Source organism: Salmo salar, chromosome ssa02 (assembly GCF_905237065.1).
Source record: "Salmo salar chromosome ssa02, Ssal_v3.1, whole genome shotgun sequence".
Taxonomy (NCBI): domain Eukaryota; kingdom Metazoa; phylum Chordata; class Actinopteri; order Salmoniformes; family Salmonidae; genus Salmo; species Salmo salar.
The window spans coordinates 49,629,325-49,650,032 of record NC_059443.1 but is presented as its reverse complement, the minus strand read 5'-3'; the positions used below and the strand labels follow the sequence as shown (position 1 = coordinate 49,650,032).

At 41.9% G+C, this 20,708-nt stretch overlaps 1 protein-coding gene across 1 annotated transcript in view; it reads left to right on the top strand.

Annotated features, from left to right (window-relative positions):
* Positions 1–672: 672 nt before the first annotated feature.
* The window catches only part of LOC106584808 (heterogeneous nuclear ribonucleoprotein L-like), a 53,424-nt gene continuing 33,388 nt past the window's right edge, over positions 673–20,708 (top strand). The window contains exon 1 of the mRNA XM_014170409.2: positions 673–1,058. Coding sequence (XP_014025884.1) covers positions 864–1,058 — 195 coding nt within the window. The 5' untranslated portion in view covers positions 673–863. The remainder of the gene's footprint in view (positions 1,059–20,708) is intronic.

Genomic DNA, 20,708 nt, shown 5'->3' with positions numbered 1-20,708 from the left:
GCTGGTTCCACAGCCTTTTTTTAGGTAAGATGCCCAAATACATTTTTGGGGAGATAAATGTGCACCAAATAATTTTTTTGTGTTCAGGTAGGCCTAACACTTGGACTGAAAAGTTGAGTAAACCAAAAAAAAGCCTGTGGAACCAGTTACTTAATAATAATTAGATTGTTTTCATCATTGTATAGTTCGAAGTCTAATAGTACCTTACTATTACATAGTAATTACAGAACAGTCCTTGATTAATAGCCTATGGATTGCTTATAGAAATTATGTGCTATTTGCATGTGAAAGTAGGGCGGCAGGTAGTCTAGCTGTTAAGAGCATTGGGCCAGTCACTGAAAGATCGCTGGTTCGAAGTCCCCGAGCTGACTGTGTACGTCGGTCACTTAACTATAATTGCTGCTGTAAGTCAGAGCATCTACTAAATGACTAAAATGTAAAGTGTCATGGGATACATTTGCTTCATTGTTTACCTTTTAATTAGGCCTAGTATCCCACTCTTCGATGGTATGCACGTAGAGTACAGACTGTGGCTCGCGATACAGAAGCTTCTATCATATCTTCGCTTTTTACGCATAACCCCTATAGCCAATCAATGACTGTATTCAGAAGAGAAGCAAAGGTTGTCCAATGGAAAGAAATCTGCAATGTGAACAAAAGAGTGAAGATGCACGCACAAGAAGGGGGCGTATTGGAGGGTGACATTACCGTCAATGCGCACAGCTGTCAGAATTCTAGTTCGCTTGGTCGACATTGTATCGTAGAGCCACATGCATGCAACTTTCTGGACTGCTTTTTTTGTGATTTATTTCTCAGGTGGTGAATTCATCTAACACCAAAAAAAAGAATTGTATTCATCAACAATGTCTCTCATTGAGGAATACGAGGAAGGGGAATACGAGAGCGCACCTAAGCGTCTCAAGACGATGGATGTGGAGGAGGGAGAGGATTCAGATACAGCTTCCGCGGGGCTGTTAGGAGACGAGGAGGATGCTACGGGGACCCCCGGGGAAAACCGGGCCCGGTGGTCAACAAAAAAATATGGGTCTGGAAGAAAGGTGGGTGTAGACATAGCATTGCTAATTGCCTAATGTTCCTTAGATGGATGCTTGTCTTGGAAAAAGAAAGTGACCATATTAAAATAAAAAAGTCAGTGTTGTTTCCTATCTCTCATACATCTATTGGGCAAGTGACAGTCTTCAATAAACTTTTTGGACTAGGATTGGCAGATGGGCCTTTGATCCAGCCGCAGTTTTGAGAATCTTAAGGCTACTTGATTATTTAAGGACTGATTTACAATAATGACAATTGAGATTTGTGTCAAATATATGATGCTAGAGTCAAGCAATTTTCTTTAGAAAGCATACACAATAAAAATTGAAGATTAAAACATAGACTATAGAAGGTGTGTGGAGCTGTGTACAGTAGCTCATGTCTATCAAAACACACGACTTGGGAGTTCTCAACCGAACGAAGCACGCTATTTAACTTCGTTACCCCGTAATTTGATTTTACATTCGTGTCCCCGACAGTCTGGCGGCTTGAAATCTATTTTGTCTCAATAATAATGAGACAAATAATGCGCAGGTTATCAGCGCTCATCGATTTAGAGACTGTCCCCCGAAGCAATGTATCCGTGAGTGTCTTTGCTAAACTACGTTTAGACAAACGCTATGAACTGGGGCTTAAGATGTTTATTATCTGGATGAATGTCACTGTGAAGAACCATATCCCATTTCTCACCCAAGGCTAACATTGTTTCACCAAAGAGGATGACAGAGATGCTCTGATGTACCCACATTCACAGTCACAACATAATATTATCCTCATAAATATGTATTTACATAGTTATCTACAAAAGTATGAACACATATGTTTATCCACATGCTGAAATAGACTTCAAAACCCATGGTATTCTATATGTAGATTTGTGGTCTAGGATTCTTTATGAGAAATACAGGAGGGTTTGCTCAGGATTCCAAATCACACATGCTGCTTCAGGTCCATCTCCAGAGAGAGCTGTAAGAGAAATGTAACCATTTCAATACAGAGTGAGCACTGGTTATCTGGCCGTTTTAAACCTTCGCTGCTCCCTGTGAAGTCACAGACAGTTCTGTCACTCCTCCAATCAACCGAAAACACAAACTCTTGTGCAAACTGTGGACCAGTACCTTTGTGTCCCTCCTGGCATTTCTTAAAGACCCACAGTCTAAATAAATTAAACATGAATTTTAAATATTTGTGGCCTAGTCCTGGAGTAAAAAGCATTCTCAATGGAGATTTTCAATTGAAAGGGCTTTTTAGTCCAAGACTAGACCTAATCTGTGTCTATAAAACTGGCCCAAATATTCTCAATCTTGGATATCCCTTCCCCAAGCTGTTGCTGTAATACAATAATGTGTTCTTAGACAACCTACCTAGTAAAATAAGGGTTAATAAAATAAAATAGATTTTTGTGTACTTTGCCTCAAATTGGTAATTTAGGAAAAAGTCAAATCAAGAGGGAACACTCTTCCTCTTTGGCATATACTTGAATACATCACACACCTCCCCTGTGTTCAACAGTAGCATGGTGACATGTTTGTCTCCACTCCTCTTTTGATAGATTGTCCATTAAAGGATTATCAATAAGAGTCAAATCAAGGGGAAACACTTTCCCACCATGGCATAACACACGACATAACACCCTCTCGTTGTGTTTAACAGTAGCATGTTGTTACGGTTATCTCCGCTCCTCTTTTAATAGGTTGCCTGTTGACGGATTATCACCATCACCCCCATGTAACTGATTGTCTATCATTTTTTATTGGCACAAGGAAGGTGGAAGTGGAGACTTCCGATATGGTTTAATTCGCTACACTTTTATTGGTATATCAATCTTCTACTTAGCTTTGGAACAATATCTCCTCAGTATATCTCCTCAGTTTGGGCAATGACAGAGGCTGCATATCAGGGCCCTGGTCAAAAGCAGTGCATTATATAAGGAATAGGGTGCCATTTGGAATGGAGCCAGACAGTGTCCCCTTTGTGACAGCGATGCCCAGCCCTGACAAGCACATCAAAAGAGCCTAGGTGGGTGACGGTAGGCCTTATCGTGGCCCAACAGAACATTAACATTTCTGTTACGTGCCTAGCAATGAGCCTCGTTGGTGTGTTTGATAGGGAGAGATAGTTTGAGGTGCAGTTTGCATTCTTAATCATATCCCAATGGCATATGCAAAGAGGGAATTACATTGTGGTCTCTTGGATGGTAGTAATGCCACTACTGGCGCGACACTAGGCACTATCTCATAAAGCCAAGGGCCCTGGCTGATAAACATCTGGGTGAGCGGCAGAGCTTTTGTTCAGATGCCAGGATGAATCTCTGAGTCACGGTATGAGTCCCAAATGACAAAATATTCCCTTTATAGTGTATTACTTTTGACCAGAGCCATATGGACCCTGGTCAAAAGTAGTGAACTATATAGGGAATAGGGTCCCATTTGGGAGGAAGACAGTCCCTCATGGGGTTTCAGTGTATAACCGTTTGGCATTTGTGGGCACAAAACAAAGCAATTTTTGCATTTTGTGGCACGGAATTAATAATTTCCACTAAATATAGCATGTTACAAATGGCGGCTCATACCAGTGTGATGAAAACCTCAGCTTTGGGCTGCATGGAGCCTGCTTTCGGAGATAGGACTGCGGCAGTTTGGCTAAGAAGTTAAGAAGAAGTTAGCTTCAGTGTGGATCTGGGTGGCACAGCTCTGGGTGAACTATGACTGGGACTATATTCCAATATCCATACTAACTATGGACATTAAATCTAACGCTACAAACTTATATTTTTCCCTGTACACGTGTAATTATTTTACTGTAAATTACTTTGACTGCCTTCCTTGTATTTATATTTCTACTAAATGTTATTCTATTTTATTCTAGATTGCGTAAACGCATCTAGGACCAGGCTAGGTTACCACTGTCTGGTCTACTTCGTAAACTAGATTTGGGCATTTCCATGTAAAAGACCCATGAGCACTAACATGAGAAGTTCATAGGAGCACATCAAATTGGGTGTCAAATGAAAGCTAAGAGTCGATACTTTTGAGAAATGAAGGCATATATAAATGTCTCTACATTAGGAATAAGCAAAGGCTTTGATTTCTGGTCAAACAGATGGAAAAGGGGTCTTAGAAAACATCTAGCAGAAACAGTCTTAAAATCTATTAGAAATACATTAAAAGACAATAAAGACCCCTGCCAACTAATATCATTTATATTTAGTTTTGCCAAAATGGTTTGCCTCCAGTAAGTTTAAGAAATATAGTCTAGTGTTTTGTCATTCTGTTACCAAAACCCCACATATCTTTAAGAAATGTTCTAATTTCTCTCGATCATGAGAGAGGATAATGAATGTTCACAGAAGTAACAAGTAAAGGTAGACCTACTAATTAGTTATAGTGTTTTTACAAATAACAATTTGGTTTATGATATATTAAGTGATTAAAGCGTGTTATTCTGTCACCAAATCAGTAACAGAATGACTGCAACTGAATTGGCTGCAATGGAAATTCATAGTAGTCACAAATCACAGTTGGGTTACCTGCTACTGTCCTCCCTTCCACTGTTATGTTCAGTTCATAACTGTTTTCTTTCTCCTTCTGTCTCATGGTCAAACGAGGAGTGTGAAAACAGTCTGGACAGCTCCTCCCTCTCTCTCTGTCTCTCTACACTCTCTCCAGTTAATCTCACCCCTTCCAGCTCTTATTGACACCTAGGGCTGAGAATTACCAGGGACCTCACGATACGATATTATCATGATACTTAGGTGCCAGTACGATATGTATTGCGATTTTCACAATTATATATGTATTGCAATTCCATACTGTGATTTTATTGCGATTCGATGTTCCAAACATATTTGCTCACCATATATCTGCTGTGGAGGGACAAGAGAGAGCCATGAGAAAACAAGTTTTGATCAGTTATGGAAATAAAAGTGCTGAAAACAAATTGGCTCCATTTTTAAAAAGTACAGTATAGTATAGTATTGGTCAGTACAATCAAGTACAGTATTGTACTGTACAGTAGAGAAGGGTTTAGTACAGTACAGTAGAGCACACTAGAGTAAAGTACAGTATAATTTACTGCATTGTACTGTACTATACTGTACTGTACTGCACTCTACTGTGATGTCCAAACTTGGCAATGCTTTGGTCCGGTATTATTTGGGGGCGGAGCTCATTCTAATAATTGTTAGTGTGTAGAATAATACCCAAACATGCAAAGGAGCATATATCGTTGTTCTACCTTTGTGTACCTATTCAGAATACATCACCATGCATCTCTGTATAGTACAGATCAGGGAGGGACCCATGATGTCACTCTGCTACCATCATTTTGTTACTGGGTGTTAATCCACTTCACTTACTGAAGGTCAATAACCAAAATAGATTTTTGTTCAAACTCGAGGTGCATTATCATAGCTGACACCCCATTCTTTCTGCAGACATCTTTGAACATTAATTCGGATTAGATACATTATTTAACATTTTTTGGGGAAAATGTGGTCACATAATAAACTGAGGCAAATGTTAACAGCATTCTGTTACTCTGCACACAATTTTTCTAGTAAATGTGTTTTTGTCAAATTTTCTGTGGAAAGTCCTAAAGTTGGATGGTTTGTTTAACTTTGCAATCAATGGTTTTTGTTTGGCATACTTTTAAAATGGAAAAGTCAGAGTCTCAGCGGCATTCTTTCACCGTAGAATTGGCAATTATGTCAAAGATGGGCTGAACCCTCTGTCTCTGCCTCCTTCTGAGATCCTGTCAGTCTGAGGCAGACTGAAGTATACCAACCAGTCTTGTCTTGGCCTGTACCTGTATAAAGTATGCTGATTTGCATTGAAAGTGATCCAGTGTTGTCTTCGGTCAATATAAAATCTCAAATCGTGTGCTTTAATCCTGTCATAAAGATGAGTATCAAGGACAGGCAATCGTTAGAAACAAAAAACCTACATTTGAGGTGAGATACAGGAGACTCCAAGGGGAATCTGTGTGTTGTTCTGTTCTCTCAGCTTTCTTTCCACATTCCCCCAAAAGGTAGTTACAAAGCAAGCATCTGTTGACCTCTGAAGAAATACTACTAACTAATACCTACGGTGGTTCAATGCTGAAGATGGTTTATTTGAAATATCTCTCTCTCTCTCTCTCTCTCTCTCTCTCTCTCTCTCAGGCTACAGCTGTAATGCCACAGAAATACACATTTTGAAACCTAGTTACTGTCCAATTGAAGAGTGTAACAAGAACTGAGAGGCTAGTGCTGTGAAGTGTATTCCCATTGGAAATCACTGTGCAAACAATTGAAAAGGCAAACATTAACAGACGACTGTAGTAGAGGGAGAGAGGGATAGGATTTTTGCGGGTGGCTTTGTTGACCGACTCTCCTCATTACCAGGATAAGGCTGTGTTTCCCTCTGTCCAACTCGCCCTCTCTTTTGCAGAGGCCTCCCCATCTGTCTTAGGCCTCTCCCTTTCTCTCGTTCTCCATCTCCCTTTCACTCCCTCCCTTTCTCTATCCCTCTCTCCATCTCTCCCTCCCATGAACACAGTACAGCAGTAGTTGCAGCATCATAGCCAGAGTATGCCCCAAGTTCCATTAAGCTAGAGCTTGATAAAACCACTGCTGTGAGACATGGGGAATAGGGTGGGTCAGAGTCAGTTCACCCTTCCAAGACTGACATGATGATGTTCTAGGAAATACTGGTTAAGTTCTCTGTTGATGGTTGTGAAGCTGAAATGTCGGCATTCAATATATAAGTGATACTCTGCAAGAGCAGTGAGAGAGAGCTTCTTTTCTTTGAAGTATTATTCAACGTTTCCTAGCCTACACACCTAGAAAGCAATGTCTAGATGTAAAATTGCAGTGCATTTCACTTATAGGAAATATTGTTTCCTGACTTGTGTACATTATATATACATACAGTGGTTGTTGTGGCCAGTGGCCATTTTCAATGGTGCCAGTCCTAACAAAGCAACATACCCCATTATGACTACATTTTTGCAAATGTATACAAAATAAAAAAATGAAATATGACATTTACATAAGTATTTAGACCCTTTACTCAGTACTTTGTTGAAGCGCTTTTGGCAGCCTTGAGTCTTTTGGGGTATGACGCTACAAGCTTAGCACACTTGTATTTGGCGAGTTCCTCCCATTCTTCTCTGCAGATCTTCTCAAGCTGTGTCAGGTTGGATGGGGAGCATCACTGCATAACTATTTTCAGGTCTCTCCAGAGATGTTTGATCGGGTTCAAGTCCGGGCTCTGGCTGGGCCTCTCACGGACATTCTGCGTTGTCTTGGCTGTGTACTTAGGGTTGTTGTCCTGTTGGAAGGTGAACCTTCACCCCAATCTGAAGTCCTGAGCGCTCTGGAGCAGGTTTTCATCAAGGATCTCCCTGTAATTTGTTCTGTTCATCTTTCCCTTGACCCTGACTTGTCTCCCAGTCCCTGCCACTGAAAAACATCTCCACAGCATGATGCTGCCACAACCATACTTCACCATAGGGATGGTGCCAGGTTTCCTATAGAAGTGACGCTTGGCATTCAGGCCAGTAACATTTTGGTTTCATCAGACCAGAGAATCTTGTTTCTCATGGTCTGAGAGTCCTTTAGGTGCCTTTTGGGAAACTCTAAGTGGGCTGTCATGTGCATTTTACTGAGGAGTTGCTTCCGTCTGGCCACTCTACAATAAAGGCCTGATTGGTGGAGTGCCGCAGAGATGGTTGTCCGTCTGGAAGATTCTCCCATCTCCACAGAGGAACTCTGGAGCTCTGTCAGAGTGACCATCGGGTTCTTGGTCACCTCCCTGACCAATGCCCTTCTCCACCTATTGCTCAGTTTGGCTGGGCAGCCGGCTCTAGGAAGAGTCTTGGTGGTTCAAAACTTCTTCCATTTAAGAATGATGGAGGCCACTGTGTTCTTGGTGACCTTCAAGGCTGCAGACAATTTTTTGGTACCCTTCCCCAGATCTGTACATCAACACAATCTTGTCTCGGAGCTTCGTTTTTGTTCTGACACGCACTGTCAACTGTGGGACCTTGCATAGACAAGTGCGTGCCTTTCCAAATCACGTCCAATCAATTGAATTTACCACAGATGGACTCCAATCAAGTTGTAGAAACATGTCAAGGATGATCAATGGAAACAGGATGCACCTGAGCTCAATTTCGAGTCTCATAGCAAAGGGTCTGAATAGTTATGTAAATAAGGTATTTCTGTTTATTTTTTTATACAGTTGCAAAAATGTTTAAAAAAATGTTTTCGCTCCGTAATTATGGGGTATTGTGTATATGTTGATGAGGGGGAAAAAAGTATTTATTTCATTTTAGAAAATCCTGTAACGTAACAGAATGTGGACAAAGTCAAGGGGTCTGAATACTTTCCGAAGGCACTGTGGGTGGTGTTGGTTGTAATCTGGCCTGTGGCCACCCTCTTCCTCGAAACCCCATTTATAACCATACAGTGGCTGGTCTGGCAACTCTCTCAACGCAAATCATATCAAATGTTATTTGCCACATGCTTTGTAAACAACAAGTGTAACTAACAGTGAAATGCTTACTTACGGGCCCTTCTCAACAATGAAGATAGAAATAAAATAGAGAAATAATAGAAAAGTATTAACACATTAATAAAAGTAATAATAAATACACAGCGAGTAACGATAACTTGGCTATATACACTGGGTACCAGCATGACTTCAAGGCTCTGTTGCTGAACTTGGGCTGCTCGTCATTGCACTGCAACCAGCCAGGGACCGGGCAGCACAGCTCCATATTACCTCTGTTGCCCTGTCTGTTTTCATTAAAGTTTAATGTTGCGACTCCAGTGGGGGTGGGGCGCAGGGGGGAAGGGGATAGGGGTGGGGGAGTTGAAACGCAGGTGCTTTATCTCCGCAACTCTGTGATCTCGACATCGTCTTCAGAGGGAGAGCTTGAAAGCAGCAGTTCGCCCCCTTGGAAAAGGAGAGTTCTGAAGGCTGGCGGCGGCAACTCCCGACATGCCCTACTTAGCTGGCACATCGCAATGCGGGCTGTTATTTCTCCCAACCCTTTCTGACATCAGAGAGACTGTTGGAGAGGCGTTCCTTAGTATTCCTTGGCTTTTGCGAGTCAATGTCTTATGTAATCCGGCTCTGGAATTAATGCTGATCCTGACAGTTTCTTTTTTTGTGTGGTTTTTCGAAGTATATGTAAATGAGGCCTAGCCTATTAATGCTTCTCCAAAGCTAACATCAGGTGGAAGACAAAATGTTGTTTTTTCTGCCCCATTCTCGTTGTTTTTAGTGTTGTTAACCATGGTAAATGTCATGCAGAGATAGGCACACTTATTGAAACAGGTTGTCTGAGGATTAGATTTTTTTATTTCACCTTTATTTAACCAGGTAGGCTAGTTGAGAACAAGTTCTCATTTACAACTGCGACCTGGCCAAGATAAAGCAAAGCAGTGCAACAAAACAACAACACAGAGTTACACATAAACAAACGTACAGTCAATAACACAGTAGAAAAATGTATGTACAGTGAGTGCAAATGTAGAAGAGTAGGGAGGTAAGGCAATAAATAGGCCACAGAGGCCTATTTATTACTATATTACTATTTATTACTAAATTACTATTTAGCATTAACACTGGAGTGATAGATGTGCAGATGATGATGTGCAAGTAGAGATACTGGGGTGCAAAATAGCAAGAGGATACATAACAATATGGGGATGAGGTAGTTGGGTGTGCTATTTACAGATTGGCTGTGTACAGGTACAGTGACCGGTAAGCTGCTCTGACAGCTGATGCTTAAAGTTAGAGAGGGAGATATAAGACTCCAGCTTCAGTGATTTTTGCAATTCATTCCAGTCATTGGGAGCAGAGAACTGGAAGGAAAGGTGGCCAAAGGAAGTATTGGCTTTGTTGGTAGAGCATGGTGTTTGCAATGCCAGGGTTGTGGGTTCGATTCCCACGGGGGACCAGTACGGAGAGAAAAAAAAAAATGTATGAAATGTATGCATTCACTACTGTAAGTCGCTTTGGATAAGAGTGTCTGCTAAATGACTAAAATGTAAATGTAAAAAATGGGATGACCAGTGAAATATACCTGCTGGAGCGCATGCTATGGTGACCAGTGAGCTGTGATAAGGCGGGGCTTTACCTAGCAAAGACTTATAGATGACCTGGAGCCAGTGGGTTTGGCTACAAATATGTAGCGAGGACCAGCCAACGAAAGCATACAGGTCGCAGTGGTGGGTAGTATATGGGGCATTGGTGACAAAATGAATGGCACTGTGATAGACTGCATCCAATTTGCTGAGGAGAGTGTTGGAGGCTATTTTGTAAATGACATCGCCGAAGTTAAGGATCGGTAGGATGGTCAGTTTTACGAGGGTATGTTTGGCAGCATGAGTGAAGGATGCTTTGTTGCGATATAGGAAGCCGATTCTAGATTTAATTTTGGAATGGAGATGCTTAATGTGAGTCTGGAAGGAGAGTTTACAGTCTAACCAGACACCTAGGTCTTTGTAGTTGTCCACATATTCTAAGTCAGAGCCGTCCAGAGTAGTGATGCTAGACGGGCGGGCAGGGGCGGGCAGTGATCGGTTGAAAAGTTACACATGGGATTAACAAATGTTCAGTCAATAACACAATAGAAAAATCTGTATAAAGTGTGCGCAAATGAAGTAAGGAGATAAGGCAATAGATAGGCCATAGTGGCGAAGTAATTACAATTTAGCAGTTATTAACACTGGAGTGATAGATGTGCAGATGAGGATGTGCAAGTAGAAATACTGGTGTGCAAAAGAGCAGGAAAACTAAAACAAATATAGGGATGAGGTAGGTAGTTGGTTGGATGGGCTATTTACAGATGGGCTGTGTACACCTGCAGCGATCGGTATGCTGCTCTGACAGCTGATGCTTAAAGTTAGTGAGGGAGATATATCGTGCTACGTGTGGGTATCGCTATGGTGACCAGTGAGCTGAGATAAGGCGGAGCTTTACCTAGCAAAGACTTATAGATGACCTGGAGCCAGTGGGTGTGGCAACGAATATGTAGTGAGGGCCAGCCAATGAGAGCATACAGGCCGCAGTGGTGGGTAGTATATGGGGCTTTGGTGACAAAACGGAAGGCACTGTGATAGACTCTATCTAATTTGCTGAGTAGAGTGTTGGAGGCTATTTTGTAAATGACATCGCCGAAGTCAAGGATCGGTAGGATAGTCAGTTTTACGAGGTTATGTTTGGCCCCATGAGTGAAGGAGGCTTTGTTGCGAAATAGGAAGCCGATTCTAGATTTAATTTTGGATTGGAGAGTTTACAGTCTAACCAGACATCTAGGTATTTGTAGTTGTCCACATATTCTAAGTCAGAACCGTCCAGAGTAGTGATGCTAGTCAGGCAGGCGGGTGCGGGCATTAATTGGTTGAAGAGCATGCATTTAGTTTTACTAGCATTTAAAAACAGTTGGAGGCCACGGAAGGACTGTTGTATGGCATCGAAGCTCGTTTGGAGGTTTGTTAACACAGTGTCCAAAGAAGGGCCAGATGTATACAGAATGGTGTCGTCTGCATAGAGGTGGATCAGAGAATCACCTGCGGCAAGAGCAACATCATTGATATATACAGAGAAAAGAGTCGGCCCGAGAATTGAACCCTGTGGCACCCCCATAGAGACTACCAGAGGTCTCCGATTTGACACACTGAACTCTGTCTGAGAAGTAGTTGGTGAACCAGGCGAGGCAGTCATTTGAGAAACCAATGCTATTGAGTCTGCCGATAAGAATGTGGTGATGAGTCGAAAGCCTTGGCCAGGTCAATGAAGACGGCTGCACAGTACTGTCTTTTATCGATGGCGGTTATGATATAGTTTAGTACCTTGAGTGTGGCTGAGGTGCACCCATGACCAGCTCGGAAACCAGATTGCATAGTGGAGAAGGTACAGTGGAATTCAAAATGGTCGGTGATCTGTTTGTTAACTTGGCTTTTGAAGATTTTAGAAAGGCAGGGCAGGATGGATATAGGTCTATAACAGTTTGGGTCTAGAGTGTCTCCCCCTTTGAAGAGGGGGATGACCGCGGCAGCTTTCCAATCTTTGGGGATCTCAGACGATATGAAAGAGAGGTTGAACAGACTAGTAATAGGGGTTGCAACAATTTTGTCTGATAATTTTAGAAAGAGAGGGTCCAGATTGTCTAGCATGGCTGATTTGTAGGGATCCAGATTTTGCAGCTTTTTCAGAACATCAGCTGTCTGGATTTGGGTGAAGGAGAAGCAGGAGGGGCTTGGGCAAGTTTCTGCAGGGGGTGCTGAGCTGTTGGCCGGGGTAGGGGTAGCCACGTGGAAAACATGGCCGGCCGTAGAAAAATGCTTATTGAAATTCTCAATTATGGTGAATTTATCAGTGGTGACAGTGTTTCCTAGCCTCAGTGCAGTGGGCAGCTGGGAGGAGGTGCTCTTATTCTCCATGGACTTTACAGTGTCCCAAAAGTTTTTGGAATTAGTGCTACAGGATGCAAATTTCTGTTTGAAAAAGCTAGCCTTAGCTTTCCTAACTGACTGAGAATATTGGTTCCTGACTTCCCTGAAAAGTTTCATATCGCGGGGGGTATTCAATAAAAATGCAGAACGCCACAGGATGTTTTTGTGCTGGTCAAGGGCAGTCAGGTTTGGAGTGAACCCAGGGCTATGTCTGTTCTTAGTTCTGCATTTTTTTTGAATGGGGCATGCTTGAAGCAGGATGTGCTCGTAACAGAGATACATTTACAACTAATTTACATTTTGAGGAAGCTTTATTTATATATAGTAGCTGTTGGCATTTTGTCAATACGACTTAGCAATTTACAACGCAAGAACACCAAACAGAGAAGATGAGGGGATTACAGTACATATGTTGTTGTTGCTGCTGATTTATTTATACATTTGCATTATCTTCTTTAATTTCCTGTTTGGGGAAAGTACTGCATTCATATTGTAATTGTAGAAAGAGATAAATAAATAAATAATTCAATATGAGGGTATATTGGCACACGGCTAAATCCTGCTGGTCTGTCCGAATGATGAACCTGCCGGTGCCTTCTCGAGATTCCTCAACCAGGTGTGACTTTGGTAGTAGTGGCAACATGCTGTAATGTAACCCACTGTGAGATTGTTTGGCCGAGCCCTTCCCTTCACTATCATCATCACTCCCAAACATGTTCATGTATTTTTACATTTTTTAATTTTTGTTTTACATGACGGAGATAGTGAAGAGAGACAGGAAAGTGTGGGTGCGGTGCAAACTAAATTCAAACGCCAACATCTGCATGTCATATCTTAACTTGACCAGTTTCTCACAGCAGGAATGTATGCACTCACTATTGTGTCTGCTAAATGACAAAAAATGTAAACGTAAGAAAATATTCTTGCAGTAAAAGGAAATGTGAATTACTATGTGGATTATAATTAATGGACATTTTGATTTATACAGTTTTCATTTTAAAGTGTAAATTACTAACTTTAAAAGCCTTATTAAATCTCTAATACACAACAAGTTTGCAGGAAAATGATCTGCAACAACACAGTGATCAAATTAACCTGTACATCAAGTAAACCTGTACATGTGCTCTGAAGACGGCAGCAACAATAACTGCTAGACCAATCCAGGCCACTGTCTTTACTGTTTCTGTCAGCCTCAAAACAATGGACCAACATCATCAAAGTCTAACAATTAATAATCAAGTAAATGCTTAGCATTTATTGGCGCTTTCAGCTTGAAGTGCAATCAGGCTACATCATGGCATGTCTGATGATGGCCTAAACACACCTCACTGGCCCTTCTGAAACATTTGGAACATTAGTTAATTTTGAATAGCTAGGTTTCAATGGCTGTTTCAGTATGGTTTCAACCAGGGTTCGAAGCAGGGTCTCTCGTGTGTCACAAGACTGCTAGCTCGTGAGCTAAAGCCAAGGCTAGTCATTAGCTCGGGAAGTTAACACAAATTCTCAGGCCTCTGGCAAGGTTAGTCGTCACATGAGCATGGTTTCACCTCACTACACGTTCACTCATCTAGTAGTAAAGGTCCTCTTCACCTTTTCCCTACTGTATGTTTTAGACAGCGTCTGATGAGAATAATAATTGTTTTGTTATCTCTTCTTGTGATTAGGGGGATTATGCGTTTGAGTGATTAAAAACACTCATCTGATATGTAAAAAGATGAGAATTAATATTCCACCACATCTGTTGACAAGTTTAGCCCTTTTTTACATTGGCATAATTCTAGAACATTTGCATTTCAGACAGACCTGCACGCCAATGATGTTACCCAAATTAAAATCAGACGCTCATTTTTTCATTCTGCGATAATTAGAAGTGAAAGGCACATTCCACTGAGGCATATGGCTAGTGTGTGTGCGTGTGTGTGTGTCTCTGTGTGTGTGGTGTTAGGATGTATGTGAAGCATGTTCTCTCTAATGCTAAGTAGTTTATTAACCTCACACTCAAAAGGTATGCTGATCAGTGGGGACATTATTTAACTTCAAGGTTGAAGGTGAAATTCTCAAAGGAGCAATGGGATGTATTCACTCTGAATACATTGAAATCAAAGAGAGGAAAAGCAATATGGTGGTAGCTACACTGATGTTTGAATTAAATGAATAGAAAAGTGTCATATTCAAACAGCAGTGTAGGGATATTTTCAATCCATGCAACTGGAATCTTTACACAAAAAAATCAAGAACCCAAAAAGCATCTCAGATCTTGGATCAGATCCTCCCCCACCCATATAATCTTATCATGATCTAAAAGGCAAAACTGATCCTATGTTAACACTCCCAGACCCTCTCCGAGGAGGTCTCAGGGGGAATGGGATATGCAAAAAAACTCACACTTGTACAGGTTACCCACTTGTACATACAGTGAAACAAGACTGTATACAGTATAAGCACGCCCAAATTATTATTATTATTATCATACAGGCCCTGGTCCGTCAGATAAGACCTATGAACAGTTATCATGTTTTTCAAGCAATTTTCTGTCAAAGGTTGATGATCAATTTCATGGTGAATATGGTGATTGTGACAGGCCCTCACAGATATTGACCTTGAATGATTTTTTTCAAAATACACACATTGATTGCAATGCACCGTGCGCACCGCAGTCTCTTTAAAACCTAGTTTTTCCACGTGCCAAAACCCCATTATCAACAATAACATTTTCATTGTGCACGCAACATCACAGAAACAATCCAAAAGCCTGCAGCCTTGTGAAATTAGGCTTCCCCTTTGAAGTGAAAATAAAAAGCAAGCCTCGATGCGCACAACCTTAAAACAATATAGAAAAAGCGATGAGGGGAAAAAAGTCTGTGAAGATCATCAAAGCGGTTGAAAATTCCTGCCCAATGTCAATGTGTAATTTTAAAAGTAGGGCATAGAATCCAATCATATCCATATTAACAACCTCTGTGGCTGCATGGGTGAGAAGGGAAGGAGAGAGAAGGTGTACATCCCCAATGGCACCCTATTCTCTGCACTACTTTTCACCAAGGCCTATAGGCAGAAAGGGCTCGGGCAGCTGGATGAGGGGGATATTTTATGCCTTCCTCTTGTCGTTTGATGATGGTAATCGCCCATGCTCTGTTCTTTTATACATTTTATTTTACCAGGTTAGTCTCAATATAATTCTAAATCTATTTTACAAGAGAGACCTGGCCGCAATAGTAACACACACAGTTTCAGACACTTTTACAACATAAAACACAAAGCACTACAGTTTAAAAACATACATTTACACATTGAGCAGCAAGATGGTTTGGGGAGGTGTGGAGCAACAAGGGTTCAAATTATTGACAACCCCCACTTAATTTTCCATCATAGTGTTTATCTTACCTTTAAACTCATTTAAAGGGATTAGCTCCTGTAATTTCAGGACCTTTTGAAGCTCATTCCAAGCCGAAGGGCTGTGGAACTGTACGGGCCTAAGGCACAGTCACTAAACACAGTCATGTGAGCGCAGGCGATAGTTGTAATTTGTCTGCTGGACAATGTAGGTACACAGGTCAAATGGGAGCTGTCTCAGTTTGTCCTTATTAATATAAACGTACCAATGACTTAGTCTCCGAAGAGCTAAGGAAGGCCAGCCCACTCTCATATAGAGGATACAGTGATGAGTTATAATTTATTGGATGGCGCTCTACCTTCGAGTGGGTGAAAGTCCAGAGTCCCCTGGGGTTAGGTTGTCATTGCACTAATGCTAGTTAGCATTGCCTCGTGAAACTACCTCTAACTTCCTTTATACTGGACGCAGATACATTTCCAAAATCCAGAACTATCCCTTTAAGGCGTTGTGTGTATGTATAGATGTGTGTGTGTGTGTGTATTACACTGCAGGGTTGTGTGCTGTCCCAATTGCCCTCCAGATAATTGTTTTAGAGAATAGCCATCTATTTAATGAAGGATACAAATAATAGCCTCCAGCATTAACTCAAAGGACGTTAAGGATAGGGATCCCACTATAGCCCGTTCTTGAGTTGTGTTTGTGTCTGCTGTGGCCTTAGCCTGATGACGCTAACACTGTTTGAACATTGTTGATTACCGTGGTTGCGGAGGGGAGTCGACATTGGCCAATGCAGTGCAGTATTTTTCTGACAGCCGGCTTCGAAGGCGTCCCTAAGTGATGTATTGTGCATGATATTGCTTGCTATGCCCACACTCTGCAGTGTTTGTGTGTGTGTGTGTGTGTGTGTGTGTGTGTGTGTGTGTGTGTGTGTGTGTGTGTGTGTGTGTGTGTGTGTGTGTGTGAGGCACACACAAACGCCAAAATGTATGACAAATAGACAAGTCTAGATCTCCTCTCCTGTGTTTAAGGACTAGAAAATATCTACTTACATTTTTGGGGGAAGTGTCTTTAATTGAACCAAACAAACAATGGTCTTTTCTCATATGAAAGACTTGAAGCAGATTGCTCTGTTTGTACATTGTCACGTTCGTTGTAATAATCGGACCAAGGCACAGCGTGAGTAGCGTTCCACATATTTTATTAGAAAGTGAAACTAAGCAAAATACAAAAACAATAATGAATAACCGAAACGTGACGACAATACAACTACACATAAACACAATATCCCATAACCCACAGGTGGAAAACATGCTACTTAAGTATGATCCCCAATTAGAGACAACGATTACCAACTGCCTCTAATTGGGAATCATACAAATCACCCAAACATAGAAAAACTAAACTAGAACCCCACATAGAAAATATAAACTAGATTAACCCCCCAGTCACGCCCTGACCTACTCCACCATAGAAAATAAAAGCTTTCTATGGTCAGGACATGACATACATCCTCAGTGTGTATATTTCATGAAGAAGTTTTAATGGAAAGATATTGGGATTCTGGAAGTCACATTGCCAGAGGCGCTTCTCAGAGTGCCTGAAACACTAGTGGAATTCTTAAGTGTCTGCATTCTCCCTTTACCTGAAAAACACAGATAGGAACCGGGAAAGAACAAAAGCTTCAAAATGTCTTCTTGTCTCATCTTCCGGCCTCTGGAATTCTGCCTGAAATACTGATTTGTCCAAAGCAGGAAAGATGGTTGGGTTCAATATCCTGTGCATGGTGCAGACCTGGGCTGAAATACTATTTTAAATAATTTTAAATACTTAATCTGTGCCTGATTAAGCTTGCCTGGTTTAATGGACCAAAGAATTATAATAATAGTCCCAAAATGGCAAACCACGCCCATTACATAACAACAATGAGGCTATATACGGAGGATACCGGTACTGAGTCAATGTGAGGGGGTACAGGTTAGTCGAGGTAGTTTGTACATGTAGGTTGGTGTAAAGTGACTACGCATAGATAATAAACTGCGAGTAGCTGGGGGGGGTCATTGTAAATAGTGCGGGTGGCCATTTGATAAATTGTTCAGCAGTCTTATAGCTTGAGGGTAGAAGCTGTTAAGGAGCCTTTTGGACCTAGACTTGGCACTCCGGGTACCACTTGCCGTGCGGTAGCAGAGAGAACAGTCTATGACTTGGGTGGCTGGGGTCTTTGACAATTTTTTGGGCCTTCCTCTGACACCGCCTAGTATATAGGTCCTGGATGGTAGGAAGCTTGGCCCCAGTGAAGTATTGGACCATACGCACTACCCTCTGTAGCGCCTTACGGTCGGATGCCCAGCAGTTTCCATACCAGGCAGTGATGCACTGGTCAGGATGCTCTCGATGGTGCAGCTGAACTAATGTGACACGGTGGCATCAGAGAAGAAGGGGGCTGAGGAGGTTTGTTGCATGACAGGTGGCTAGGAAGCAAAATAAAATATTTAACCAGGATTGTTTTAACAGAAAAGGGGCTCTTCTGAACCCAACTGGCGAGCAGAATAATTGAATATGACGGGGGTGTTTAATATGTCCGCTGAACCGCATGCTTGATTGGAGAATAATCCAGAACCATTTTTTTAATTTTATTTGATGAAAGTGTGTCAAACTTTTGGTATATGGAGACTTCATGGTGTAATTTTCTGGTTGTAAACTGGTTTTCTGGTTGAGGAGACATCACATCACCATATTGCAACCAATTACTACTACAACTACTACAGATTATAAGAACTACTACAACGTAATGGAATCTACATTTAGGAACCAATTCATGTTATATCTTTATTATATCTGTATATGACTCTCTATATAATCTTCAAATTCAGTTTCAAATGTGGTTATGCAGTCTCTACTATCCGCCTGCCAGGTTTGCTCAATAAAACAATGTTAGTTGTTCATGACCAAAATATATCAATTCAAATGTGGTTTCTTGCAGTTGAAGAGGAGCCTTGTTTTCATATCATCCCCAGAAAAGTAATTGCTTTTGACAAAATAAAGGCCAAGATACTTCACACTACTTGTACCTCCTGATTTTCTTCCATTCTATCCGACAGCCTGAAGGGAATCTTCATCTGACATTTCTATTTACACTCTACACTAAGGTTGTATCTCAAATGGCACCCTATTCCCTATATAACACACTACTTTTGACTAGAGCCCTATGAGCCCTGGTCAACAGTAGTGCAATATATAGGGAATATGGTGCCATTTGGGACGCAGGCTGAGACATAATCAGAATGGTTCAATTAATGACGACTCTCGAAAAACGGCACTAAAACAAATGTTCCCTCGTCAGATTGTTTGTTCCGTGGAACCCTGGCTGTTGGCGAGATAAATTATGCATTACTTCTGCCTTGTTAGCCCCGTTTGTGCAGCGTTTGACCTGGCAAATGTTTACCGCTCTCGTTTAGCGGTAGCAGTCAAGGCCAGGTTTAATGAGAACATTCTGGAAGAGAAGGAAGGAGAAAAAAGAAATGAGAGAAGAGGAGAAGTTTAGTTATTGGCCCTCGCTCGGCAAAACCAAAATGCCTGTTAGTTGCAAGTCAACGGGGGCCTAGAAACTAAGTAGCAAGCCAGGGAGGATGAGTATGTCTGTTAAAATGGTAATTATACATCAACATCCGTCCTTGATCGCAAATGTCACTGAAAGGGATATGTCACTGCTTGTCACCCCCTCACCCCTCATTCCTCCCAAAAAAGCTGAGATCCTGTTGCTATGGAGATGGAGAAAAGGGCATGGTAGGGGAGCGGGGGATGGTACTTAATGCCCTTTGCCGCGGCCATGCCGCGAGTATGAGATACCTGTTCAACTGTCATGTCCACTTTGTTCTGTCTGAGAGTGGTGGTGTGTGTGTGCGTGCGTGCATGAGGGGTATGAGGGGGGACAGCAACACTCAGGGGTCCTAACCCTAAAAAAGGCAAGAAGATGTTCTTCGCTCAGCAGAAACATGGTCGTCTCGCCTGGCACGGACAATAAAATCCTGACCCCCTACTAACGTCATGTGAAACAAACTGCCACAATGATTAATGCCACAGGCTTACGGTTGTCAGGATGTTTCACCGATGCTAGCATCTCCCTCCGCTCTACTCTGCTGCTCTGGTCCCAAAGGCTAATTCTAACTTTATTGTCCCCTGTGGGGAACTGCTTTAAGACAGTTAATGCGTTATAAAAGGCCATGTTCCAACTCAACCCTTTTGTCTGAGTAGATTCGGTTGGTGACGCCCAACCTGAATGGAAAGTGATGCGTGAAGAGACTGGCTGGCCCGGATGGTGACTGACTCAGCAGAAAACCACATCCAGCCAGTGACAGGAGAGGTCGTGCTTCAGCAGGCAGGGCGTTGTGGCGAGCACAGAGTCGGAGCGAAGAAGTAACGCTGTACGGTTTTCGATGCATTTGGGCTGGTGGGCTGTGCAGTTAGAGAAAGTATTGGACATTCGTGGCTCGAAGTTGATAATCTGTTGGTTTCTAGATTGGTTCCTCTCTAATGAAGTACTCTACCGTTGATTTTATGGTGTAGACACACACTCTCACGTATACAAACATACACACACATAACCTGGCACACTCTTTCTCTCTCTCACACGCACACGCACGCACACGCGCACACACACAAACAGTATGTCAACCCCTGTATCTGGCCTACAGTTACACAACACTGTTAAACATGTGTCTATTCTCTGACAGAGCCCTGTTCGCCCTAAGCTGCTCTTTGAGTGTCTGCAGCATTGTAAATATAACATGTATGAGTGGAGAAGAGATAGCTGATGCTGACACCTGATGTTAAAGGGTACACTTTGCTTAGAAGGCTTCTGGAGAGGTTAGTTGT